The following is a 27,929-nucleotide window of genomic DNA, read 5'->3' as shown; positions in this document are numbered from 1 at the left end:
TCTCATGTTTCTACTCTTGGACCTGTGTTATGGACAATTGTTTCTCTTTGCTGGTGCCCTCTTTCCTAGCCTGAAACTCCCCCTCTCTCTGACAGTCTTCGGCAATAGCTGGAGAGAGAGAGAAAGAGAGGGGGGGGGGAGAGAGAGAGCAGGCCACGGGATGGCATGACTGTGATGGAATGGTCCCCTCCTGGAAAAGAGTTTCTGAGGAATAAGAAGTCAAGCCATTACTCCCTGCCCATATGTCTTTGCTCTCTTTGTGCTTTTATTTATACACATTTCATATTTTCTCCCGGAGCTGAAAAATGGCGAGGTGCAGCTGTGGCTATTTATAACCAGAGTGTGCGCTCCTCTCAGCTATAACAAAGCACCACGGGACATCCAGCCAGAGCGGCCACTGCATTAGCAGAACTCTGCGCCCTCGGCAATGCGCTGTGGTTGCACAACAGTTATAATGGTGCCCGCAAGTGTCAACAGGTAGCGAGTTGCCTTAACTCTGCACAGAGGACTTTTTGAGTTAGCACCAGGTGGGGGAGAGAAGATTCTAGGAACATATAGGAAGCTGCCTTATCTGGAGTCAGGTAAAGGTAAAAGGTAAAGGACCCCTGGATGGTTAAGTCCAGTCAAAAGCGACTATGGGGTGCGGCGCTCATCTCGCTTTCAGGCTGAGGGAGCCGACGTTTGTCCACAGACAGCTTTCCGGGTCATGTGGGCAGCATGACTAAACCGCTTCTGGTGCAACGGAACACCGTGACGGAAACCAGAGCACACAGAAATGCCGTTTACCTTCCTGCCACAACAATACCTATTTATCTACTCACCCTGGTATGCTTTCGAACTGCTAGGTTGGCAGGAGCTGGGACAGAGCAACAGGAACTAACTCCGTCACGGGGATTCGAACTGCCAACCTTCCAATCAGCAAGCCCTAGGCTCTGTGGTTTAGACCACAGTGCCACCCGCACCCAGAGTCAGACCATTGTTCCAGCTGGCCCAGTATTGTCTGTACTAAGAGGCAGAAGTTCTCCAGGGTTTTAGGCAGGAACTCTTTCTCAGCTCTACCTGGAGACCTAGGGGTTACAACTCAGATGCTCTATGGCCCTCTCTCACAAATTCCACATGGTGGAGGAGCGGATTACAGGTGTGCTGCCTGTTCAGGATGCCAGCCGCCCCCCTCCAGCCCCTGCTCCTGGTTATCCATTTCCCCCTCCACAATCAGTCAACATTCTATTATTCTATTATGAATTTATAAGCTGCCCTTTATCTGAAAATCACAGGGCAGTTAAAAACATAACAATGCAAAACAAGAACACAAAATACGTAATACATAATAAAACAAAAACAAACCAATAATGCCCCCTCCCACATTCTGTGGCCACTGAGCATGCTCAGTCCTGATTAGGCTTCTGCAAACATTGGGATTCTCCCAAGCCTTCCAATATCTCCCCTTTGTGCCTAGGTGCTGCTGCTTTAGCTACATAAGCCATGGCACTCATGTGCCACACCCTGTAAACACCAGGAATTATACCTCCCCAATCCTAGATTGCCCTGTTCTAAAGGTTTTTGTGATGAATTCTGCATGCTGAGGTGTGCAGCAGGACATCTGAATCCTGTCTCTCCTATAGCAACTCCCCAAGCCTACAGGGCCTTCTTTGTGGCAGCCCCAAAGCTGTGAAACTCACTCCCTATAGAGTCTTTTGGACTTACACCATAAGTCTTTGGTTGTCCTCTCTGTAAATGGTGTTATTAGTTGTATTTGTTTTATGCTTTGATTGCTGTCATTTTATGGTTTGTTGAATATTCATTGTTTCATTATTGGATTTTGTTTTATGTCACCTGCTCTGGGACCTGAAGGGGGAGAGTAGGTAAGAAATACCAGAAATAACCTGATCCAACTCTTAGCAATGTGATTCCACACAGCCCCACACAAAAAACTGCTTACAAACATTTCCCCATAGATTACTCTATGTATACTGGTACTTGCTGGGAACCAGATCTGTAGGACAGTTCAGAGGCTCACGAGGGTGTGGAGAGAGAGAGAGAGAGAGAGAGAGAGAGAGAGAGAGAGAGAGAGAGAGAGAGACTAAGATTGGTAGGGTAGGGTGAGAAGACTGTGTCCAAATTTTCATTAGTATTTCCCCCTATCATTCTCTGACAAGCTCACTCAAGGTAACTAGCAAAGCAAAATATACATCATGCTGGCAAGGACTGATGAGAATTGTAGTCCAAGTCACCTGAAGGACACTAGGTTGAGGAACGCTGCTAGAAGCTATGAATCAAAAAGAAATCCAGCACACTCCTAAAAAACATAATAAACTGTTTAAAAATATGTATATTTTAAAAGCATTTTTGCAACTAATTTCTAGCAGCAACCATAGTGACAACATTGACACAGGTCAGTTACCTTGCAGTAGGTGGAAGGTAGACAAATCTTTTCCTTTAGCATGCATATCTAGAATGTGAGCCCTTCCCCAAGCACCCAAAAAGTTATCTGCACTCAGTTACTGTAGTTCAGTCAGGCTTCATTCAACTGGAAGATGCTCAAGAGCTTGACGAAACTAATGATTCTTAAGATGCCATTAACATATCTAATAAAGTTCTTGCCAAAGTGTTTTTGTGATTCCGCACTCTCCCAGCATATGAAGAGCAGATGCTTTAGATGAGTCACAGCAACAACAGCCACAACTTGTCACTCCATTAGCAAACAGGCACAGTGGAGTCCAATAAGCTCTGTGGCAGTATCATCAACACAATTAGTTCAAAGCGAGGATCAGAACAGAGGACTGCATGTTCTGCAATATTACAGAGGAACGATTTTAAAAAAATGTATTAGAAACAGCAACACAGTGTAGTCGGGACTTTCAAAGGGTCCCTCCTGACTGGCGTTGTTGTTACTGCTGTTTGCAGGGTTGTATCCTGCATCGTGCCACTGAAGCAATATTTGTGCATCAGTGGTGGATTTATCCTGGACTGTCCACACATCATTTCCCTTCATGAGTTGCTCCTGCACTGTCATTGCATCATTGTCTCTTGCCCTGCAGTGGGACAAAAGTGGGATAGCATCCAAATATTTGTACTATAAAAAGTTACAGGAATTCAGTGTGGACTTGTTGGTCAACAAAGCATTTTGTCTGCCCTGGAACCTTTGCAGACAAAAACAGTTCTGGAAAGCGGGATTCCATGGAACTGCCCTGATACTGTCACAAGCAAGAAATCACCACAACTACACAATAAAAAAAGACACCTGGAGGGTGTGTTCATTTCCTCTCTCACCTTCAAAGCTTATAGGCCACTATGGTAGAGTTGGAATAAAATCTTGCAACTGAAATACATGCACATTCTCTTCTTCCTGTTTACTATTACATCCTTTCCCTTTCTTATCTCCTCTATATTGAATTTTAGACTGTAAGCTCTTCAGGGCAGGGGTCCTTTTCTTTCTGGACTTTGCAAAGCATTTGGAGGGTGTTAAATAAACAAGCAATGCCTTAGGAGGCATTACGATAGATTGAGTAGGTGGGCTCATTCATTGCATTGCTCATAACAAGACATTGTGTAAATAGAACTCGTGAGTTGGCCACGGATATAGGTGGGGGCGGGCATGGAATCATCCAGTTAGAGCACTGACCCAAGTTTGGGGGAGATCCAGAGTTCGAATCCCACCTACCCACAAAGCCCCCTGGGTGACTTTGGGCCAATCACCATTGTTCAGCCAAAACTGCCCTGTGATCCTTGGATAAAGAGCAGTATAGGCATTTAATAAATAAACAACCTCCCAGGGTTGTTGTGAGGATACAACAGGGAGGGGGAGAGCTGTGTACCCCACCTCGAGCACCTTGGAGGCATTGTGGGATATAAATGTCCTCATAAAGAAATGACACAGAAATCATCATTTGCGGTGTGAAAAACAAAAGGGGAAATACCCCCCTCCTTACCCTATATTAATGGTGCCACTGCAGAGATGCAATTCTGAGACATCTCTACAGACTACTCCTATGGATTGCAATACTGGAGGCAGCGCCTTGTCAATTGCATATTTGTACCAAGCTCGGTAGTTTTGAGCACTTAAAAATATATATATGGTGACCGTACGTGACAGAAGAGACCTTGGGAGAGGTGCTAAGAGAGGGCTGGCAGGCTGATCATCTTCAGCAAGCCATACAGGTACATCTCTGTATCAGCATCCCACTCCTCCTGTTCCCAGGTTGAAGCCTGGCAATGAAAAGTGGCTCAAGCTTAAGCCCTGGGCTCTGTCACCTAAGCCAGCTTCCTCAATAGACTTGTGACAGGAAAAGCCCGGGGGTCATGAGCTGTTAACACGGCACATAGGGAGGCATTGTATTGCAGGGACGGCACAGCGGGAGCATCTTTTCCGCTCCCCTCTCTATGCATGAGCTGCCAGCCCTGCAGAATGGCAGATAATTGCATCTGGTGTCTCCCGCAGCGCTGACATAACCTAGACTTCAAGGCAGAGCACACAACAAATGGGCCCTGTCTACCGGGGAGACCCACAAGGGGGTTCGTGCTCCACTTGTCACGCTGGACGGCAGGCTGCAAGGGAGGCTCGTCTGGGGAGCATCAAGGCTGGCTCCCTGCCACCACCCACAATGCTTTGGATTGCAAAAGGCAGCGACATCCAATGCAAAACCCCACCTGCGTTTCAGAGAGATGCACAGGCAGGTGTGTGGATTAATCCCGTTTAGCATGCATATAGGGCTCCAGGCACTTTGCAGCCTCCCTATACAGTGGTACCTCGGGTTACATATGCTTCAGGTTACATACGCTTCAGGTTACAGACTCTGCTAACCCAGAAATAGTACCTCGGGTTAAGAACTTTGCTTCAGGATGAGAACAGAAATCGTGCTCCGGTGGCGCGGCAGCAGCAGGATTGCCCCATTAGCTAAAGTGGTGCTTCAGGTTAAGAACAGTTTCAGGTTAAGAACAGACCTCCGGAACGAATTAAGTACTTAACCTGAGGTATCACTGTATAGGCCAATATTCGAGAGGGAATGTATTTGTTCAGAGACATCCCAAAAGTTATCACGTAGGGTATGTTATACGCATTACACAGATGACAGGCTGGGAGGCTTGCCTAGGGCTACCTAGCGAGTTCATGGCTGATTGGGATTTGAGCGGAGGATTTTCTGTCTGACAGCTCAGGTTAGCCAGCACACTCCACTAACTTGCCCCCTGCAGAAGCTGCAAATGCATTTCCCACATTCTATCAATGCACCGTTTTTTAAAAGCAGCCAGAGGCATTAGAGCTGGAAGGGAATGGGGATCTGAACACAGGCCGGACTGCCTTTCCTAAGAGAGGTCCTCTGCACCATGACGTCTTTAATGCATTAGCTCACATCATCCATGGGATTGCTAAACACCCTTGAAGAGGTGTCTGTAGAATAGTAAACCAATACAGAAAGCTCAGGCAATCGGCCAATGCTGCATGCTCCCTAGGAGGTTAGGGCTTTGTCAAGAGGCAGAGAAGATTCCCCCCTGCGGCATCTCAGGCCAGGAAATGTTTCACCCGCTGAATGTTCACTTTATTGTGTGACTGTTAAAGATCTAAAAGAAGGTGCTAACCTCCTGAGGGATTCAGTGAAATGACCTCCTAAATACAGGACAGAAATAGGGGGAGCTGCCTTATACTAGGTAAGGTTATTAGATCCATGTAGCTCAGTATTGTTTGCTCTGTTGCCTGTTCATTTCAACAGGACACATCAGGGATTGAAGTTGAGGTCTTCTCCATGCAAAACATGTGCCATGTGGTCAAGTTGTGCTCCATCCCTTAAATGGGCCTTGCCCATTGTGGGGCTCTCCAGCTGTTCTGGACTACGATTCTGGTCAGACTCATGACCAAAGATAAGGGGATGATGGGGACTGTGGTCCAAAACATCTGGAGAAACCAGACTGGGCAAGGCTGCCCTACAGCACGCAGGCCCTGAACTTGAAATCAAAAGCCGCTCTTGCATTCTGCCTGATATCCCACCTGCAGCTGCAGTAACAGCTGATGTTTCCAAAGGAGTCGGCTTTTCCTGCACCTCAGTTGCTACCTTCAAGACCTAATCAATTCCTACATCAGAAGTGGGAATAAGCTAGGCAGGACTCCGCTGCTGGAGTACGAATCCATTTCTGATGGACAACCAAGTCGTAGAATATTTGCACAGAGTGCTGGATTTGGCAGCTTTTTATTGACATTTTCTTCTTATTATTTATTAAATTTGTAGACTGCCCTTCATGTAAAGATCACATCCAAAGATCACAACATAAAAATACAAAACAAGAACACAAAATAATACATAATAAAAACAAAAACATACCCAAAAAACTCCGTCTCCCACTAATACATTTAAACAGCCGTAAAATGTTAATCAGCCAAAGGCCTGATTAATTAAAGGCCTGATAGAGAAACATTTTCACCTGATGCCTAAATATATGTAACAAAGGCATCAGGTAAGCCTCCTTGGGGATAGTATTCCGCAAACGGGGAGGCACTGCAGAAAAGACCTGTTCTCGTGTTGCCACCCTCCAGACCTCTCGAGGAGGGGGCACATGAAAAAAGGCCTCACATGATGCTCAGAGGGTCTGGGGCAGTTCATATGGGGAGAGGCGGTCCTTGGTCTGATCCAAGGCAGCACACATAGGATCAGTTTGTCATGTCTATTGACTCCAGAGTAAAGTGGGGTTAGGATCACAGCCTTCATCATGTCCATTGATTTCAATGGGCCTACTCTGAGCATGCCTAAGCACTAGATATGGCCCTACCTTTCCTCTTCTGGTGTTCATGGTTCAGAAACATCTCTGTAAGGGAACTTGGTGCAAGTCCCCCTGTAAATACTACTACTACTACTAATATATATTTATACCCCGTCCATCTGGCTGGGTTTCCCCAGCCACTCTGGGTGGCTCCCAACAGAATATAAAAAAATCAATAAAACATCAAGCATTAAAAACTTCCCAAAACAGGGCTGCCTTCAGATGCCTTCTAAAAGTCAGATAGATGTTTGTTTCCTTGATATCTGACGGGAGGGTGTTCCACAGGGCAGGTGCCACTACCGAGAAGACCCTCTGCCTGGTTTCCAGTAACCTCACTTCTCGCAGCGAGGGAACCGCCAAAAGGCCCTTGGAGCTGGACCTCGGTGTCCAGGCTATATGATGGGGGTGGAGACGCTCCTTCAGGTATACTATCATGTTTGCAGGATTTGGTGGAAGCAGAAACAGCCAGCCATGGATACGGCCAGGGTAATAAGCAAGGGTGCTTCCATCACAGCCACACTTTGAAGCTGCTCTAATTGGGAACTAATATTCCAGGAAGGAAACAGTGTTGTAAAAGAGAGAGAGAGAAATGCCCTCCGTCTGCTGACCCGAATAGCAGCCAGTTGGTGGCACCCCCTCCATGTACGGCTCAGGTCTGATTGTCTTCTTCTCCCTTGGCAGCCACAGAGCCCAGACACAAGCACTTTGATTCCTCCCTTTCCTGTTTGAAGTTAACAGCTCAGGAAGATTTAACGATGGAAATAGCTCTTCCTTCCCCTTCTTCTTCTTTTGTCCTTTAAAGAGTGAGATTTCCTTTGGCAGCCCTGGAAAATTCCAGAGGAGGCCTCAGGTGCTGGCACCAACAACCCCTGGAGCTCTGGAGATAAGACAGAGCTGGTGGAAGGGGGGTGGGAATGTGTGGAGGGAGGAAAGAGGAATAAGAGAGCAAATAGAGGCACCTGTGCAATAACACAGGAACTAATCTTCTCGATGGCGGAGTCAGAGATGTAGGGGGTGTGGAGCACAGGGGGCTTTCATTTCTCTTTTGAATCATCCCTTTTTAAGCCTCATGTGGAACCAAAGCAGGAAATTCTGCTGTGCATCCTCATGCCTTGAGAAAGACATTTCCCCACCCCCACCTACTCCTCTGCCTCAGGGAAAGAAATACAGTCAAGTAATTCTAAATCTGGACTTCATGGTGTTGGGGTTGCTAATGCTTTGGGGCCTGTAGGTGCACTTACAAACTGGAAGGTCTGCCTTCGACATCTCAGATGCTTCTTCTATTCTCGTGATTGTGCTGTTATAAAATTTTAGGGTGTGCACACATGGCAGACACACACTCCACAGTAAATCCAGTCCTTCACCCTTCAAAACTGAGGAAATATTCCCTGAGATAATTACACTTTATTTTAGTGCATAGAACAATCCACATCTTGTCTCTTCTAATGACTCTAAATATTTCCTCCTCAGCCACGAAGCCTAACCAGCCTCACAGGGTTGTTGTGAGGATAAAACATGTATACATGTACAGTGGTACCTCAGGCTACAGACGCTTCAGGTTACAGACTCCGCTAACCCAGAAATAGTACCTTGGGTTAAGAACTTTGCTTCAGGATGAGAACAGAAATCACGTGGCGGCAGCGGGAGGCCCCATTAGCTAAAGTGGTACCTCAGGTTAAGAACGGTTTCAGGTTAAGAATGGACCTCCAGAACTAATTAAGTTCTTAACCCGAGATACCACTGTAATAATAAACAAACTACCAATTCATTTAAAAGAATAGACATATGGCCTGTGACCAGATTATATCATATCTATATGCTACTCCTCCTGTAGGCACCTCAGATTGACATACAGGGGGATTCCCCTGCAGATTCCCAACAGGGATTTACCAGATTGAGATGTATTCAAACGCTTACAACGTAACAACAGCACCACACACTCAAGCACCATCCAATTGCTCTGTGGGCAGATCATCCGTTCCACTGTGGGAGAGATGCACAACTTCCCTGTTTGAATATTACACCAGAAGAAGGACAAAAACAAACACAAGTAATTCTGTTTTTCAATGTGGCATCCAAAGATCCACTTCCTGGTTCTCGCCTTCCAAAGAACAAAGAGAAACACTTTCCCTGGGCCTCACGTTGCACCTCACCCGCTGCTCCTCCATGCTCACCCCTGACCCCACCCATGGCCTTTATACCATCTCGCTTGTTCCCAGAGGCCCAGCCACCTCTTCTTCCCGCCCCTTTCTGGAGCCGCCTGTTCCTGCCCTTTGCCCTTTGTGGAACAGACAGCTGCAGTGCCCTCTCCCACCGCTCACATCTGGGCCAGGCAGCACCTTATCGATAGCAAACATTGATTTGCCCCAGCAGGTCACAGTGTGTCAGGGATCACTGCTGCTGCTGCACAAGGATAGTTTTGGGTTATGGCAGTGGGTTTAAATGAAGGATGGAAACAACCGAAAGATGCTCGGTGGACCTGGGTAAACTTTCCATATAGCTGTTCCTGCTTTCAAACCCTGGCACTGACAGCTTAGGGACACTAGGAGGATGGGCTGGAGAAGTCACCTGCCCAAGACTCTGGAAAGGGGCTGACAGGCAAAGAGTAAGCAGGACAGCACTAGATGGACCATTAGGCTGACAGGGGGGCTGCTGATGCCTCTGATGCAGCAAAACAGAGAAGAAAAAAGCCTTCCCCACACAGAGCATGGCATTCCTCATTATGCAAAGCAAGCTGCAGAGCAGAAACAGCTTTCCTGAGAGGAGGCAAGGCAGAACGGCCATCTCAAGCAGCGAGGTTGGGAGGCAATCAACCTTTTAGTGTGCCATCACCTACTCTCTGGAACCCATGAATATTAGACACCATCTGGTCCTTTAATTAATCGTTTCCTGGTGGCCCTTTAATTACCGTATTTTTTGCTCTATAAGACGCACCAGACCACAAGACGCACCTAGTTTTTGGAGGAGGAAAACAAGAAAAAAAATATTCTGAATCTCAGAAGCCAGAACAGCAAGAGGGATCGCTGTGCAGTGAAAGCAGCAATCCCTCTTGCTGTTCTGGCTTCTGGGATAGCTGCGCAGCCTGCATTTGCTCCATAAGACGCACACACATTTCCCCTTACTTTTTAGGAGGGAAAAAGTGAGTCTTATAGAGCAAAAAATACGGTAGTTGTTTCCTTCTTGTAGCCCAAGCAACCTTACTATTTATATATTATCATAACTGTGCAATTGTGATGATGATGATGGGAAGAAGAAGAAGAAGAAGAAGAAGAAGAAGAAGAAGAAGAAGAAGAAGAATGGGACTGCTTAGGCTTTGAGTAGGAAGCAACTAATTAAATGGCCAGTTGTGCCTGGAAGTTGCCCACAATGATTTATTAAAGATTCAGTAGCAAAGAGAAGTCACAGTTGCATTTTGCCACTCTATATGGGCCCTGTGGTTGTCTTTAAAGTGCCATGTCACACAACTCAGCCATAGCACTGAGCTGCCATTGGATGCCCTGATGGATGAACTTTATAGAAAGCAACCTTGCTTCTCAGCCTCTCTGTGGCTTTTCAAGGTATCCCCCTGGACTGGCTTCATAGAATGGGAACTGAGGGAAGGAACTGTGTTACAGTGGTTCCGGCCCTTCCTGTGGAACTGAGTCCAGACAGGAGCATTGGGAGAACGATTTCTGCTTCCTTGGTTGTTCTATCCCCAGGACTACTGAATATTTCTATGAAGCTGATGGCAGTGGTCATTAGGAGTCTTGGGGCAAGGGACCATCAGTATACTGATGACACTGAGCTCTATTTCTCCATAGGATCTGTCTCAGGAGAGGCTGTGTGAGCCATGGACCAGTGTTTGGATGCAGTGGAGGATGAAAGAAGATAAGCTGAGCTTGAATCCTGGCAAGACTGTGGCACTGTGCGTGAGTGGTTCCTTTGGCAGAGAAACTGGTCAACTCCCTGCCCTGGATGGGGCTGCACCCCCTCTGAAGGAGCAGGTACACAGTTTGGGGGTGCTTCTGGACCCAGCTCAGTCACTGGAGGCCCAGGTAGTCTCGGTGGGTAGAAGCATCTTTTACCACCTGCGATTTCTGCAATAGCCACAGCATTCCTGGACTGGGAAGGCTTGACTGCAGCAGTTCACTGTGCTATTTCGAATGCCCGCTTAGAACATTTTTATTTAGGCTTGCCTATCCAGACACATAAAAAGGGACGCAGGTGGCGCTGTGGTATAAACTACAGAGCCTAGGGCTTGCCGATCAGGAGGTCGGCAGTTTGAATCCCCATGACGGGGTGAGCTCCCATTGCTCAGTCCAGGCTCCTCCAACCTAGCAGTTTGAAAGCACATCAAAGTGCAGGTAGATAAATAGGTACCGCTCCGGCAGGAAGGTAAACGGCGTTTCTGTGCACTGCTCTGGTTCACCAGAAGCGGCTTAGTCATGCTGGCCACATGACCCGGAAGCTGTACGCTGGCTCCCTCGGGCAATAAAGCGAGATCAGCGCCGCAACCCCAGAGTTGGTCATGACTAGACTTAACGGTCCAGGGTCCCTTTACCTTTACCATATCCATACACATTGAAGCTACGTATGTTTTATTTCTTTTTAACTGCTGCAGCTGTTAACCATCTTTTGAACATTTCTAAATGCCTGCTTTCTATCTATAATTTTAATACTTTATCTTTTTGTAAACTGCTTAGAGCTTTGGTTGTTTTTTTTACAACCAAGCAGTCTATAGATAGTCTTAAATAGATACAACAGAGAGAACATTGGATTGTAGGGATTCGACGGCGATGTCATCTGGCTCTTCTGTAAGAAGTGAGCGAACAAATTAAACCCACCTAGGAGAAAATGGCTTGGAAAGCAACACATATCGGCACTCATCGAATATCTTGTAAAGTGGGGAGGAGAACAGCATTTACCAAACATTCAGTTCTGGACAGAGGTCTCTAGGATTAAGGGAGCGGTCAATTCTTCTGACCAATTCATTCCCCGCATAGCTCCGAGCACATAGTGGTAAACTGGCACTCTTGCAAGCTTTCTTGGGAACAATGCGTCATTATCAAACACTGTGTGCAAGCAAGGAGATCTTGTGGGCAGAACAGGTGCATGTGCACATGCAGAAGCACACACGCAAATGCACGCTACGAGGGTTATTTTTAGGGGCTATGTTACGTTGCGAGTAGCGCTTGCAGTGCAATCCTGACTGGTAGCTCCGGCCTCTTGCCCAGACTCACAATCTGTTCGACATTAAAGGGAAGCAGATGGTTAAGAGGAGGACCCCCCTCCCCACCTTTCAATCGACACACAAAGGCAGCCCAAAGCCTGCTGGAAGCGCCAACCCCCCCAGGAGTAATTTTAATCAGAGAGCCTCAGCCATTCTCGACAAACGCAGGCCCTGGCAACTGATGAAGAGCCAGAGGCTGGTGAATATTCATGTTCCTCTCCCACAGGGAGCTTCCTCAACATGTAGTTGCAGGCACACGAAGGCAGGCACAGCAAGTGGTTGCATGGACAGGTCACGGTGGCTTTTGCCAAGCATTTATGCGCATCTAGAGTGGGGTTATGGTTGCAGAGAGCTAAGCGGAATGTTCCTCTGCTCCTGGGATATTACAGGAGTGAGCCCAGGCAGCAGTTGGTGGCAAAGGGAGTATCCACACTTATGCTTGTCCCCTGCCTAGAAATCACAGGTCCAAGCACTTTCCTGCTCGTCCCATGTCCTCTAGGCATGGGCCTGAGCATTTATTTCTGCCCTTTCCCTTTAGCGTTAAATCAGAGCTAATGCCACTCTGGCGAAAACCCAGTTGACGTTTGCTGATTCAGCAGTAAGCAGGGCCTTCCCCAGGGGAAAGTGGCTGGGCAAGCAGAAGTGCGGATGAGCCCAGGGGTGAAACTAGGCTTTATTTCATCCGGGTCAAAGACTCAGTTTGGCACTCCCAGCACGCACATTTGTGTACACACACACCTCGACGCATTTGACTGTGCCTGCAGCTTATAAGCTTCAGCTTGGTAGGAACTGGCTGCAAATTAACTCTGGGAGGTGTCTTCCCTTCTCCCCTCCCCTCTCCTCTCCCAATTAACCTCTGTCTCCAGGGTCTGTGACATCACCAGGGGCCACCCCTTGGTCTCAGGTTTGGATCCAGAAGATACTCTGTGAACCTTTTTGGCTAAAGGGTGGGCTATTCATGCCTTGGAGGCTTCACCCAGGGCAAAAACAACAACACCCCAGCTAGCACCCCCTGTAGTCACCCCTTGTAGCCATGGCACTGGATGAGCCAGTGGATCCATGGCACTGGATGATACAAATGGGGAAAGGGATCAATGCTCAGCTGCTTTGATCAATTCCCCCAGGAAGGAAGCTCCTCTTCGTCTCCTTACAAAACATACACAGGCCACATGCTAAATGCGGGTGGATGCTCACATGCATCACTGCATGGTCCATTGACGCTCTCCCTTAAGAGACAACAAGAGTGATTACATTTTCTCAGCCTAGCCTAGAACAGAATAATAATAATATATAATAATAATTTATTATTTCTACGATCCCCATTCAGCTAGGTCTCCTCAGCCACTCTGGACGACTTCCAACAGAAGGTTAAAAATACATTAAAACATCAGTTATTAAAAAACTTCCCTGAACAGGGCTGCCTTCAGATGTCTTGTAAATGTCAGATAGTTGTTTATTTCTTTGACATCTGATGGGAGGGCGTTCCACAGGGCCGGTGCCACTACCACTACCACAGAAGTCAACAGCTCAGCTGCATTCAGTGAAATGGCTGCTGATGCAAAAAGGGAAGGCCCAAACCGGACGTCATTCAAATCTATGATAAGTCTGAACTCACTCAATTTACTTCTCCAGTCCATTGTTTCTAGAGGAAGTTAGGCTTTTTCACACAAGAACTTTGCCCAACCTAAAATCCACACTTGGAATAAAAATCCAGCTGTGTTCATAGCTGTAGGGTGGCCAGATTGACTAAAAGGTAAAGGTAAAGGAACCTCTGACAATTAAGTCCAGTTGCAAACAACTCTGAGGTTGCGGCGCTCATCTCGCTTTACAGGCCGAGGGAGCCGGCACTTGTCCGCTTCCACAGACAGTTTTTCTGGGTCATGTGGCCAGAATGACTAAGTTGCTTCTGGTGAAACCAGAGCAGTGCACGGAAACACCGTTTACCTTCCCGCCGGAGCTGTACCTATTTATCTACTTGCACTTTGACATGCTTTCGAACTGCTAGGTTGGCAGGAGCTGGGACTGAGCAATGGGAGCTCACCCTGTCACAGGGATTTGAACCGTGACCTTTCGATAGGCAAGCCCAAGCGGCCCAGTGGTTTAACCCACAGTGCCACCCGTGTCCAGATGGACTACTACACCCTTAATAGTTGTGCGGAGGAGGGGTTTGGGGCAGGGGTAACTTGTGGCTCTTATCCATTCTTAAGGAAATCAGCCCTGAGTGCTCACTGGAAGGACAGATCGTGAAGCTGAGGCTCCAATACTTTGGCCACCTCATGAGAAGAGAAGACTCCCTGGAAAAGACCCTGATGTTGGGAAATATGGAGGGCACAAGGAGAAGGGGATGACAGAGGATGAGATGGTTGGATGGTGTTCTTGAAGCTACCAGCATGAATTTGATCAAACTGCGGGAGGCAGTGGAGGACAGAAGTGCCTGGCGTGCTCTAGTCCATGGGGTCACGAAGAGTCGAAACGACTAAACAACAATGACAACTTGTGGTTCAGCACTAGCAACTCAACAGTGGAAGACCTTCAGAGTATCTAGAAAATCAAATTAGGAAGGTTGAATCCCAACTGGTCCCAGTCCTAGGTAGGGCTGGACCACCTGGTATATGACCCTCTTAGTGCAACATGAGAAGATAGTCCAAAGACTTCTAGGAATAGCCTCTCACCTCTCATGCCTGCCCATCTTGCAAGCTGCTGTTTGGCCTGGCAGAGGAGAGAACTGCACACCATTTCTGATCTGGCAGGTGCCACCCCTGGCACAAATAATACTTTTGTGCTGGGAAAGGCACTTGATATGTGAGGATTGGAGCAAGAGCTGGGGTTGCTTTTTTGGCCTCGCAGTGTTATTTCCTGCACAAATGTTTGTCGGGGGTGTTTAATGCTTTGACACCATCCTTGCCAATTGGCGCCTATGAAATGAAGCGACACATTTGCGCATACATATAGATAGATAGATATTTTGGATCTATGCACCACCGGTCAAATCATACACATGATTATGCACATGAGCACTTTCAGGAGCAGCTGCAAGGAGGAAAGCAACTGGGAAGTGGGGCTGATCTTGTCCTAACATTTGCACTAGCTGGTTCCCTTTTCATGCCGTTCACATGCTACAGTGACTGGTAAAGGAGATTGGTCTTGGCTCGACGGCATTTCTATTTTTCAACACACACTGAGTGCTGGGAAACGATGCCTCTTGGCGGATCGGTTTACCCAGGGCAATTGGACTACACACAAAAGAGCACTCTAGCCTTGACAAAAGGATGCTGTGGCCATGAATTTGTGTCCAAGTGGATGGAACTAATTGGTCCCTAATGCGGGACCATCCATATTGGCTTTTGAGTACGGAAGCACTCCAGGGGACAGTTAACGGTGTGGGGTTATAACTGTGCAATGTTTTAGCCCTACATCAGAATAATTTCAGCAGGATGTGCTCCCCCCAACCCAACCCCCCTCCCCACCAGGACTAAGAGCTTTTCCTCTTCCATATACAGCATTAAATCCAAGTTGCAGCAGTAGTGACAGCAACAAGGATGTGGGGTGCCAGACTGCCGCTGTTTTCAAGAAAAAGTTTAGATTTGTACAATTTAAACTGATTAAAGCACTCTAGCACTGGTGCAACAAATCCACTTTAAAAACAACAACAGACAACCCAGCAGACTTATTGTGGTTAGGAAAGTGCACTGGAAATGAATGAATGATTAATGGGAAGACACATAAACACCCTGCAAGCAAATCGCGATGGATGCTCCCAAAAGACTGGCCTAACTTTTGTTTAAGTTTTGTGCAAGCAAATCAGGATGGATTCTGTATAAGCAGTTTGCCTGGAGGCGCCCATAATTGCCCAGGCAGGCACGAAGGATATCACACACAGAGACCAATGATTTTCAGGTCATAAAAGAAGGAAAATGACTCATCTTTAAAGTCTGTATGTTTTCATGGGATTTTTGTGGACTAAACTCGCAATCCAAAACACATGTACCAGGATGTCAACTAACCAAATTTAATTGGCATATACCTCTGGGTTAAAATGCTTCCGATTGCTCACTGCTCTGTGAAAGAAAGAGGAATGGCAAAAACAAAAGCTGCTTGTTTTTGAAGCAAATGCTTCTTTGCTTGGTCCCCCCCTCCCTGTTATTTTCTTCTGCAAGGCATCCACAGCTCTTTAAAGTTCCTGGTGATTATTTGGGGGAATTAAGTGATTTTGCAAATCAGGTCAAATTTGGCTTTCACGATGCATTATTACTAATTTAATTAAAGTGCCTCTTGCCTTGGAAACTTTAAATGCGGAGATTAAAACACACAATCCAAGGACACTACAAAACTGTTAATTAACAGCTAACCTAAATACATGCAGCTTGCATGACACCCTGAAAATGACTAGCCTGGAGCTCTGGCAGACCTACAAGGGAGCAAATCCCAAAGATGGGACCCCTCCAGAGAAACATCTGGCACAAAACAGAGGGTGAACTCAGCTCCAGGGTAATTTGATTGACTACAGTGGAGAAACACACATGAAGCTTTTCAAGCTGAAGTCTTGACAGCAAGCGCATTCCGGGGGCTCTAGATGGCCATGACATCTTGAGAATTCCAGATCTTCAAAGACATTCTACTATGTGAATTTCAGCCATCTCCTCACCCTGATACCAGTTTTTAACCACCTCAGGAAAAATCAAGTTGCAGAGGATGGCATGTAGACTTCTGACAGTCCTTGCGGTTCCACATGCAGTCCATAGGATCATTGTCAGTGGTCCTAAGTGACTTCATCCCAGTTTACATGAAGGAATGATGGAAAGCTGCATTCAAACTGCTGTGATTTTACAACGGCAGTCAAATAATTGACTGACAGCCTAATTTCAGAAGTTGGTTGGAAGGCCTGTGTGGAGCTTAGCCCTTAGGGTTCCCAAGCCAGTTTTCCTGCTTGCTGAATCTCAAGCCCCAGGCATCTGAGGATCTTCATATTTCACACTGCAATTGTGCTTGCCAGTGTTATTATACCAGTGGCTGCTGTGGAATACATGGAAAACATTAGTGCACATCTCTGAATTCTAGTATGTGTGCCAGGGGATCACGACTGGGTCCATGCCTCCCTGACACATACCCACTGGGTGTCTGGAGTGTGCAATGCCTTCCCTATCTTGACTGCTGCAGACAGCAGTGCAAAACTGGTGCGACCATGAAACCCACGATTGCTGCGTAAAAGGTGAAGCAACCAATCTGGCCCCACCCATGAAGAGTAATAACTTTGATGCAGCTGTGCCTGGTAGGGGTGCTGGATTTATTTGGAAGCCAGCGTTGCTGCTGGAAGGGGGGGCAACACCAAAGGGGTGTTTCATGAGCAGAGCACCTAAGCCTCAACAATTGGTGCGCGCAAAAACGGGTCACCTTGTGTCATTGGGACATCAGATGATGGGAAGGGGTTGGCCCCATCCACCTGTCACACTTGGCCCATGGAGTGTGCATGGAGAAAAGGATGCAGTCAGATCTCTGAACGAGGGGCTACAAAGAAGGAGAAAGGAACTGCATACAGAGTAGGGCTTTTTCTTTTATTTTCTGTGACTGTCTTATCTTCCTTATATAGTGGTACCTCGGGTTACATATGCTTCAGGTTACAGACTCCGCTAACCCAGAAATAGTACCTCGGGTTAAGAACTTTGCTTCAGGATAAGAACAGGAATCATGCTCTGGCGGCACGGTGGCAGCAGGAGGCCCCATTAGCTAAAGTGGTGCTTCAGGTTAAGAACAGTTTCAGGTTAAGTACAGACCTCCAGAACGAATTAAGTACTTAACCTGAGGTACCACTGTAATATCAAGCTTTGCCCTTGGTTTGTTAGAAGTGCTTCCCACCACCAGGCTGGTTAGGCAGCTTTGTATCTCCAGAATTAATTTTTCTAAGCAGCAGCAGAAGCAGACATCCGCTTGCGCTTCCTGTCTCTATGGAACAAGCTCCCGCCTCGGCACTAGCTGTTTTGACATGAGGCCTTTCACAGAAATAATTGAAGAATCTGGGAGGAATCCTGCCCTCCCACTTCCAAGGAAACTCCGTTAGCTGATTCATACTCACTTCCCTTTGGGAAGAATCATTTTGATCGTAGTAATGTAAAGTTTTAGTCAAGCCTATTAGTATGATGCAGCTCATTCTCTCTATTTATCAACAGCTTTATTAAGTCTGTTCCTAAAGGGATGGCGTTGGCTTACATCTCTCGTTTTAATTCTTCGCATGAACAGGATTAAACCCACTCATGACAGCATCTTCTGATCCAGCATCAGTAGCTAGGATAGTATACACATTCACCCTGTAATTAGGCAAGCTTAAAGCTATAATTTTAGTATCATTTATATACCATGCTGACTCTACGAAGTGCTTTACACTTTTAGCACATGGGGGATCTGTGCATGGGTGCTCAACCACATTGCGATGCTCCTCTGGGCCTTCCTGAATTGTTGGGATGTGTCTTTTGTGCTGGGTGGCGATGCACACCCTTTCCCCGCGGTGGCTCTCGGCTGTGTGAGACCATCTCCATGCGTCCACAGCAAAAGCAGAACCAACAAGAGCTCCAAAAGTGGTGGCACTGAATCAGTTGCTGTTGAGATATGAACCTGGCTTTGTAGCTCTCACAGTCATTGGACGCCATTGGCACCATCAGCAAGAGTGTCTTTTGAAAAGGAGATTGCAGGCACTGGGGCACCTAATCTGGATCAGGACCCTGGCATGGAGGGTGGGGACACTTTCCCACCATTTTGGCCCCAATCCATATCGAGATTTACACACTTACAACTTACTTTTTTAAAAAAGCATTTTGCAGAATTAATAATTTGTCCAGCCTGGCCCTCAGTTAAATGTTTCATCTATTGGAAGTTGCTGAGTTCATGGGATGAGAAGGAATGAAAGCTAATAATAATAATAATAATAATAATAATAATAATAATAATAATAATGCAATATTATTGTCAAATGCCTTGGTACTTATATGTTTTGGCACCTGAATGCCGCAAAACCAGAAGTGAGTGCTCTGGTTTGCGGACATTCTTTGGAACCCGAACATACGACAGGGCTTCCGCGGCTTCTGATTGGCTGCAGGAAGCTCTTGCAGCCAATTGGAAGCCACGCCTTGGTTTTCAAACATTTTCAGAAGTCAAATGGACTTCCAGAACAGATTCTGTTCGAGAACCAAGGTACAACTGTAATAATAACAACAGTTGCTGATCTTCTGAAATAAATGTGTGCTCCGTGATACAGACTGAGGCTTGCCATCTTAATTTCTGCGTGGGCCCTGTGTGTTATTAAGCAAAGTAGTAAGTCTGGGGTTTCCATCCATTAAGATCCTTTTTCGTAAATTGCTCCCTCCTCTTCCCTAGACATGTGCATTGTTTCCAGCCACCAGCTCTGGCACTTGTTTCCACTGGATCAACTTGGCATGGGAGGTACTCCAGAAACAATAGATTCTTCTTTTAAAAAAAAGAAAAGAAAAAACACAACAAAAATAAAATCCAGGGGTTGCAAGAAGTGCTTGAACAAAATGGCCTGAGCATCCTCAGCCACCACCAGAGCCAACAAAAGGCGCAGTGCTCCCCCCCTCCGATCCCCCTACACCTCTCCCCCACCTCCTCGCCTGCCCCCAGGGAGGGCTCCTTTGCCTAATTCCCTTTCCATGCTTCTCCTCGCCTGCATGAGCTTAGCCTTTTCTCTCCTCATTTCCACACTGGAAGCTGGGGAAATGACAACACCGTCCTTTCGAGAGAGCCTTGTTGTTCTAAGGCAGTTTAATGTGAGACCCGAAAATGTGATTTCTCCCTGCCTTTGTGCGGGGTTAAGTGTGTTAGGGAGGCAGAGCCAGCGTCAGCAGCGCACCCTGGCAGAAGCATGAAAAGGTCAGCTTAGCTCTCCAGTAATCAGCGCCCAATGCCTGCCTGTGTGCCTGAATATGATATCGCCCTGCCCTGCAGTTACAATTAACCCCTGAAGAACCCCAATCTAGCAATGAGCCCCAGCAGAACACATTGCCTACACCCCCCATCCTTTTGAAGGAAACAAGGGCTGCCTTTTCCGAGCCCACTCCCTAAATTAGTCGGGGGGGGGGGTTATAGGAGAGAGCTAGATGATAGCTAAGGATGTGGGGAAAGTCATGAATAATGTAAGTCTCCCTAGACACAGCTGGGTAACTAAGCCTGTGAGCCACTTATACATACAACCTCCTTCCTCTGTCTCTCCCCACTCCCCATAAACAGGGGCCTCCTCCCACACCCATTTGCACAAGTCACAGTTGGGTTATTTGGCATAATTAGGCTCCATTTTCAAGCACACCTATTGCTAGCAACAGAAGGAAGGGGATGGCCTTACGGAAAGAGCGAAAGATTGGAGCAGCTCAAGCAATCTATGTCCTATTCCTGGCCGTAACGTAGATTTTCCTTGATGGCCTTTGGCTATTGGTGTAATTCCTCTCCTATGACTGCTTCTCACTAATAAAATTAAAATAACATCTCCTTACAGTGCAGGGGAAGTTTTCTAGAGACACATTTGTTTTTTATATGTCTAGACCTGACCTACCAAAGTGCCATCTATGGTATTACACTCAGGCACAAAACTAGTTTATGGGCCTTTGAAAAATGGACCCGGCAAAATCGATAATGATAAAGGTAACATTAAAAAGGAGTAGGATTAATACCCCAAGCCCATGTTTAGTAGGAGGGCAGGGAGGACAAAGAAGGGACTGGAGCCAAGACAGACATGCTGACATGTTAACATGACCAATTAAGTGAATTAAATGAAAAAGAGCAGTTTTGATGAAATCTGATCATCAGGCCAAATCCTGATGAAGATGAGTGAGTTGTGGCTTAGGCAAAGCCTGTTAAGACTCCAAATGGCACTGGGAACAATTTTCCATCTTACAGCAAGGGGGGACTGATGTTTTCAGTGCCTAGGTCTGAGGCAGCATCTAAGAGCCAGCTAGAGTAATATCAGTTTGGCCATGGGGGATCAACTTGTTTTTAAGAGAAAACTCCAAAGCATTCAATTATGTGTACCTGAGCTGCGAGAGAGAGGGAGTCAAGACCTTGAGAAAGGCAGCTGATCCATAGGCTTAGAGATGCATTTAATGGACATGTCTAGCATGGGATTCTTAAAAGAAGAGGCGCTGGGGTTGAATATATGACCAGATGTCATGTCTTCTGTCCCAGAAGCCTTTAACTCTCAAAGCCAGATGTGCAAAGGCTGTTATTGGGCAACGGAAAGACAGCCCAATTAAGCTCAGAGCCACTCTCTTCATTACTACTTCCTCTTTTAAGGCTGAGCCCTGACATCCTAGACAATTCCGAGGATAACTTCTAATTGGCATTCAAACAAAAAAACAACAACAACTAATGGGTTGGCACTTTCTTTTCTTCTTCTTTTTGCATTTTGCTAGCAAGGCAGCTTGCAAAAGCAACTCCACCTTGCCATGGTTTGTAGGTGGGAAAGCTGAGGTCTGGGAGATGGGAGACTTGTTGGCATATACTTGAAGGTAATAAGTCAGCATTGCCATCACGGTATCCCTAAGCCAATTTAGAAGGAACTCCCTGCAGCATGGCAACAAGAGTAGATCTTTCCATGCCGTTCAGTTCTTTGCTGGGAAGGCCAGAATGACAGATAGTCATGGACAGTTGCCCCAAATATCAGAACAAAATCCTCCCCCCCCCCATCTGCAGCCAAGGTACTTTTTGGTGCTGAGCATGCTAAACCACTGTGCCGGAAACCCACAAGCCCTGTGGAAACTGTGGTAGTCATCATGCTGCTTCCAGCTAGTCCAGGCTAGTCCAATGGAAGGCTGGGAGATTTAAAATCAACAGAGGAGCATGGTCTGAACAAAACAGCAACCGTGCCTGAGAAATCCTGCACTGGGTGGTATCTTTTTCTCCGGGCAACCCTTAACCTGCTCCCTCCCTCTTTCCCACCCAATTCCAATTAAGTTCCACAGCTGTGGGGAAAGCTCCTAGGAAAGCAAAGCTCTCCAGGCTACATCACTTGTTGCAACCAAACCCAGACGCAGATTCTCCTCTTGCAAAGGCCTTGCTGGAACACACTCTACATTTAGTGAGCTGTTTCCAGCACTGAACAAAAGAAAGCCAAGAAAAGAGCCGGGAAGCCACTCCAGCCGTTTCCCCCTTTTTTAATCCTCTCCGCAACAAGCAGGTTTGTCTCAGCCCATTTGCATCCATTCTCCCTTCCTTTGTGTGCACTTTATCTAATTTAGATTGTAAACTCTTCAGGGCAGGAACCTGGCTCTGCCTAATAAATTATGAAATGAGTCTGCCACGAGATAATAGCAAGCAATCAAATCTTGCCTTTTTGGTAGCCCACTGAGCTATTACGCCCTAAAGGAAGCAGGGGGAAAATAAATAAAAGATCCACCAGCATAATTACCATCAAAGTCTCTCCCCATCCCCCTTATCCTCCACCCCCGGCATAATGGTCCAGTACTGAGAGTCTGGCACCATTTAACACGACTAAAAGGCTGGCCCACTTGTCATAAGTCAAGGAAATGCAACCTTTCCACAGTCACCAAAAGCACTTAAACTGCCTTTACCTGTGACGGTCACCAGCATGGAGGCCACCAAAGGACGATTGTTGTCCAGCTTGCGACTCAGCCGGAGTTCCCCACTAGTCTGGTTGACAATCAACAAGTGCAGCTCATTTCCTCGTTCAAAGGTGTAGAACAGTCTGTCAGATGCATCTGGGTCATATGCAGGGATCTTCCCTATAACCCCAGAAGGAAAGGTGTTGGATTTGTTGGAGACGTAGTTGTTAAAGAGAATCTGGAAGTTTTTAAGGATGGGGCTGTTATCATTCTGGTCAATGAGCTTGATGTGGACTGTGGCTCTGCTGACTAGGGGGGCAGAGGTGGCCTGGACTACAATCACATACTCTGCCTTGCTCTCATAGTCCAGGTCAATCAGGGCTGTGAGCTCACCCGAAAATATGTCCATCTGGAAAATTTCAGGGATGTTGCCTTCCACAATCTGATACATGATCTGTGCATTGGGCCCTTCATCTGGATCAACAGCTGTAATCTGAGCCACCACAGAGCCCACAATGCTATTTTCCTTCACCAAAACCTCAAACTCTTCAGCTGGGAAGACAGGAGCATTGTCATTCACATCTTGCACAGTAACTTGAATATGGACAGGTGTCCTCTGGGGAGGGATGCCTCTGTCCACGGCATAGGCAGTGAGTTCGTAGACTGGGATGCTCTCCCGGTCCAGTCTGCGGACAGTGCGGATAATCCCAGACGTGGGTTCTATTGTGAAATCTCCATCCCCATCATCCCCATTCTGGAAGGTGTACTGCACTCGTCCGTTGGCATGGGCATCCCGGTCTGTGGCAGAGATCTGGAGCACGCTGGTGAAGGGAGGGCTGTCTTCCGAGATGATGCCTTGGTAGTGAGCGCTAACAAACTGAGGGGCATTGTCATTGACATCGTTCACCATGATTTCTACGTAGGTGGTGTCTGCTTTCTGAGGGATGCCGTTATCTTTGGCTGTAATGGCCAGGGTGTAGGTCACTTGGTCCTCGTAATCCAACTGCGCTTGCAACGTGATGGCGCCAGTGTCTGCATCAATGCGAAACTGAGGAATGTTGTCTTCCAAGTAGTAGGTAATCCTGGCATTTTCCCCTACATCATCATCAGTGGCACTGATCACCACCACAGTGCTGCCGACAGGGCGGTCCTCGTTAACACTTACTGAGTAATGGGCGCTCTGGAACACTGGCCTATGGGTGTTGGCATCAGTGATGTTGATATGGACATGACAAGTGTCATGCAAAGTCCGGTCCGAGGCTGTCACTGTCAGCACAAAGCGCCTCTCCTGCTTGTAATCCAGGGGCAAAGAGAGGGTGATTAGTCCCACTCCTGCCTGGGTACTGATGGCAAAACGGTTCCGGGTGTTCCCACCTGTTACCTGATAGCTGATGGCACTGTTCACATCCCGGTCAATTGCCGTGACACTCAGAACACTGGTCCCCACGGAAGCATCTTCGTTGAGACGGATAAAATATTCTTTCTGGGTAAATTCAGGCCGATTGTCATTTACATCCATTACAGTGATGGTGACACTAGCAGAGGCAGACAACGCTGGAGAGCCGTGATCCCGGGCCTCTACTCCAAAGAAGTAGTGCTCCACCGTTTCTCGATCCAAGGGGCCGCTCACAGTAATCCACCCAGTGGCACTGTTCACCACAAAGGGGGTGTCAGATGAGACCCCAGTGAGTTTGTACTCCAGGCGAGAGTTCTCTCCATAATCTGCATCCACAGCCTGGATGTGGATCACCGAGTGGCCAAAAGGGGCATTTTCTAACACTGATATTTGAAAAGGGGTGCTGACAAAGATGGGAGCATGATCATTGATGTCCACTACTTGGATGCTGATCATGCCTGTGTTGTTGGACAGAGGAGGCCGCCCTGCATCCTGGGCACGTATCCTCAGTGCATATTCCCGCTCAACCTCAAAATCCAAAGGAGCCACTACCTGTATTTCCCCAGTCACACTGTCAATGGAAAACTGGCCCCTGCTGTTCCCACTGATGATGTTATAATGAACTAAAGCATTATTGTCTTTGTCCAAGTCAGTGGCAGTAACTCTCAAAATTTCCGAGTGGGGTCTGATATCCTCTCTTACCTGGACTATGTACCGCTTCTCACTGAACTGTGGGACATTGTCATTCTCATCAAGGACTGTGATATAGACTCTAACTGTGGCCGAACGAGGGCCAGGCTCCTTACCTTGATCATTTGCCTCCACCACTAAAGAATATTTCTCCATTTTCTCCCTGTCCACTTGCCCACTGGTGGTGATCAGCCCTGACCGGGAGTCTATTTCAAAGACAGAGTGAGCTGCTTGCTCATTTACAAAACGATATCTGATGTTGGCATTGGGTGGGGAGTCCACATCTGTGGCCCTCAGCTGTAAGATAGGGTAGCCCTCTTCAACATTTTCTCGGATGGTCTCTCTGTACTCACTCTGCTCAAATACTGGATTGTGGTCATTCCTGTCTGCCACTGTAATGGCAACCATGGTGGTGGCAGAAAGACGGGGAGCCCCGTGATCCACCGCAGTCACTCGAAAGTAGTGCAGGTCCATATTTTCTCTGTCCAAAACTTCAGTGGTGGTGATGAGGCCATTTTGGGAATCGATACTAAACAACTCCAGGGACCTGCTGTTCATCAGGGCATCCATGGAATAGAGCAGGCGCCCACCTTCACCTGAATCGGGGTCTTGGGCTGCCATCGTGATCACAGGGGTCCCCGGAGGCTGGTTTTCGGCCACTTGGACCTGGTAATTATACTGAGGGAAGAGCGGGTGGCGATTGGCTGCTCTCCGAGTCCTTAGCAAAGGGAGCAATGCCCCCTCTCTCCTCCGTTTCTTGGCACACGAGGAATGGGTTAGCTCATTCTGCATAGTTGGGTGAGTAGGTTTTAGCGGCAGGTAGGAAAAGAAGTCTGGAGTGGAGGGACTCCTAAAACCCACGCCGAAACAAAGAGTTTGTAAACAGCCTTTGGTGGAGTCGAGAGGGTGGAAGAGAAGGCAGAGCTCCGGCTTCCTCCGTTCTCCGTCTGGGCGGGCGCCCAGCGAGACGCCGGGAGCTGTCCTGCGCGGCGGTGGTGCTGAAACAGCTCCTGCCCAGCCTCTCCCTGCCCAAGGCTGGAGGCAGCATTGCTCCTGGCCGGCTCCGCAGCACTCGCCGCCGGCACAGCGACGGGAAGCCCCCGAGTGCCCCGCTTGCCCCGCGCGGAGCTGGAGGCAGGTCAGCAAGGCGAGCCACCCGCAGAAGGGCGAGCGGGAAAAAGAAGCGAGGCGCATTCTCGAGAGCCAAAGGGGCTTCGCCGGCGTCGCGGCTCCTCTCGTCGCTCTTGTATCGGATCTCAGCAGCCCACGCGGGTCCGTGTCGTTCCACACGCGGGGAAATCTTTGCCCGCAGAGGCGCACTCGCCGGCTCCGGGTGTGGAGACCCGGTGCGCGCAGGCGGGATTGGGATGGGGCCGCCCGGCTAGTCTCTCTATAAGCTCCATTGTCCGGCTTTCCGACGCCGGGCTTGCAAGGGCTGGAGAAGGTGCCCGCCTGCTCCCAGTCCGCCCCGAGCCTGGCTCGCTGGAGAAGGCATTCCCGGGTAGTCCGGTGGCACCACCACGCCGGGCGTGGGGGATCCGGAAGAAGTGCGGAAGCGTTTATAATCCACAAGCAGCAGGAGCAGCTGCCCCACGCCCCCGGGGCGCTCGCTGGACGCCGGCTCCTCTTCTTATCCGGCGGTGGGGTCACGTAGCCAGCCCAGGAGGCACTGCCGGCCCCCGGCGGGGGCTGAAAGAAGGTGCCGTCGCAGCCCCAGCCGCCCCCTCGGGCACTGGCTACGGAGGCGGCTCCCCACCGTCCCCCGACGAGAGCGCAGCAGCGCAGCTCGCAGCTCGGCCCTCCCGGCGCAGCCAAGCGGGCGCAGCCCAAGCCCCCTCTGTCCGACGGCTCCCCCAGGCTGAGGGGAAACAAAGGGAGGAGAAGGAGCAGCAGCAGCCCCAGCCGGCGGCACTGACGAGGACGGCGGCGGCGGCGGTTTGGTAGTCCCGGCTGCTGCTGCTGCCGCCGTTCAGCCATGGTCCCTCGGCCCCTTCCCCGCCCCCCTGCCCGGGCCTGGCGCTGCTCCGGCCCCGCCTCGCCTCTGGCTCTGCCCCCTTCTCCGCCTGCGCCGCCGCCGCCACCACCATCTATCTAGAAGCGGCGGCGGCTCCTGCCTTCCCTGCGGGCCTGGCTGCTCCGCGGCGGCGGCGGCAGCATCGCCTCCTCCCGCAGCCCCAACATGGCTCCCGGCTGCCCCGATGGTCCGCTCCGCCCTCCCTCCCACTCCCTGCCGTGGTAGCGCCCACCCGTCTGGCGGAGGCGGCTGAAGCCACCGCCTCCGCCATCTTCGCTGTGGGCAGGTGGGATCGGAAGGGAAGGGGCTGGAGGAGGAAGAGGAGGAGGAGGGGTCGTCTGGCTGAGGCTGGCGGAAGGTCTCGTCGGGGCTGGAAGGGGGCGTGCCCGCCGCGACGCCGGGCTTGGCTAAGCGCTCCGAGGGCTCCGGGAGCTGTCCGACGTGCTGATCTAGAACTATGCTTCTAGATCTCCGCTGGAGTCGTTTGGGGAGAATTAGATGGGGTAGAACGCGCCATCAAGGCGCTGGTGTAGAGGCAAGGAGCGGACTGTTTTGAGAACTCGATCTCATTGCTTTGGCCCTAGGGGCATATGTTCAAAGTTCTCACAATGCAAGGTTATCCTGTAGCGCAATCTGAACAGTTTTTTGTACACACACAGGTAGAGTACCCACCTGTTTAATGCAGGCATGTAAAAGGTAAAGAAGGTTAAGGTAAAGGACCCCTGGATGGTTAAGTCCAGTCAAAGGTGACTATGGAGTGAGGCACTCATCTTGCTTCAGGCTGAAAGAGCCTGCATTTGTCCACAGACAGCTTTCCGGGTCATGTGGCCAGCATGACTAAACCACTTCTGGCGCAATGGGACACATGATGAGTGCCAGAGTGCACAGAAACACCATTTGCCTTCCTGCCACAGTGGTACCTATTTATCTACTTGCACTGGTGTGCTTTTGAACTGCTAGGTTGGCAGAAGCTGGGACAGAGCAACAGGAGCGCACCCCCTCACATGGATTTGAACCACTGACCTTCCTATCAGCAAGCCCAAGAGCCTCAGTAGTTTAGATCACAGCGCCACCCGCAGGCATATGGGCATTATGCACCAGGTTAGTGATTGAAAGGAATCAGCTGCGTGGTTATTTTCTCCAGATTAGAGCAGAGAACAGTGGTTAGGTGGTATATGCTGTTTACTTTTATTTAAAAAGAAAAAAGGCACCAGCTATTTTTTCTCTTCCTACAAAAGTAGTTTCAGACTCCTTTTTAAAATATCATTAGTCTATAAGAAATGAGACATTCAGGCTAACTGATCTGCCACCAGA

The 27,929-nt window shown here is 48.6% G+C and overlaps 1 protein-coding gene across 1 annotated transcript in view; it reads right to left on the bottom strand.

Annotated features, from left to right (window-relative positions):
* The window catches only part of CELSR3 (cadherin EGF LAG seven-pass G-type receptor 3), a 90,843-nt gene extending 64,237 nt beyond the window's left edge, over positions 1-26,606 (bottom strand). The window contains exon 1 of the mRNA XM_081850976.1: positions 22,525-26,606. Within this exon, the coding sequence (XP_081707102.1) occupies positions 22,525-26,578 (4,054 nt within the window). The 5' untranslated portion in view covers positions 26,579-26,606. The remainder of the gene's footprint in view (positions 1-22,524) is intronic.
* Between the last annotated feature and the right edge of the window lie 1,323 nt (positions 26,607-27,929).

The sequence above is a fragment of the Podarcis erhardii genome (genome assembly GCF_964252035.2).
Source record: "Podarcis erhardii genome assembly, chromosome: 2".
In the NCBI taxonomy this organism is placed as follows: domain Eukaryota; kingdom Metazoa; phylum Chordata; class Lepidosauria; order Squamata; family Lacertidae; genus Podarcis; species Podarcis erhardii.
The sequence above is the reverse complement of the archived record's forward strand: the minus strand, read 5'-3'. Positions and strand labels throughout refer to the sequence as shown.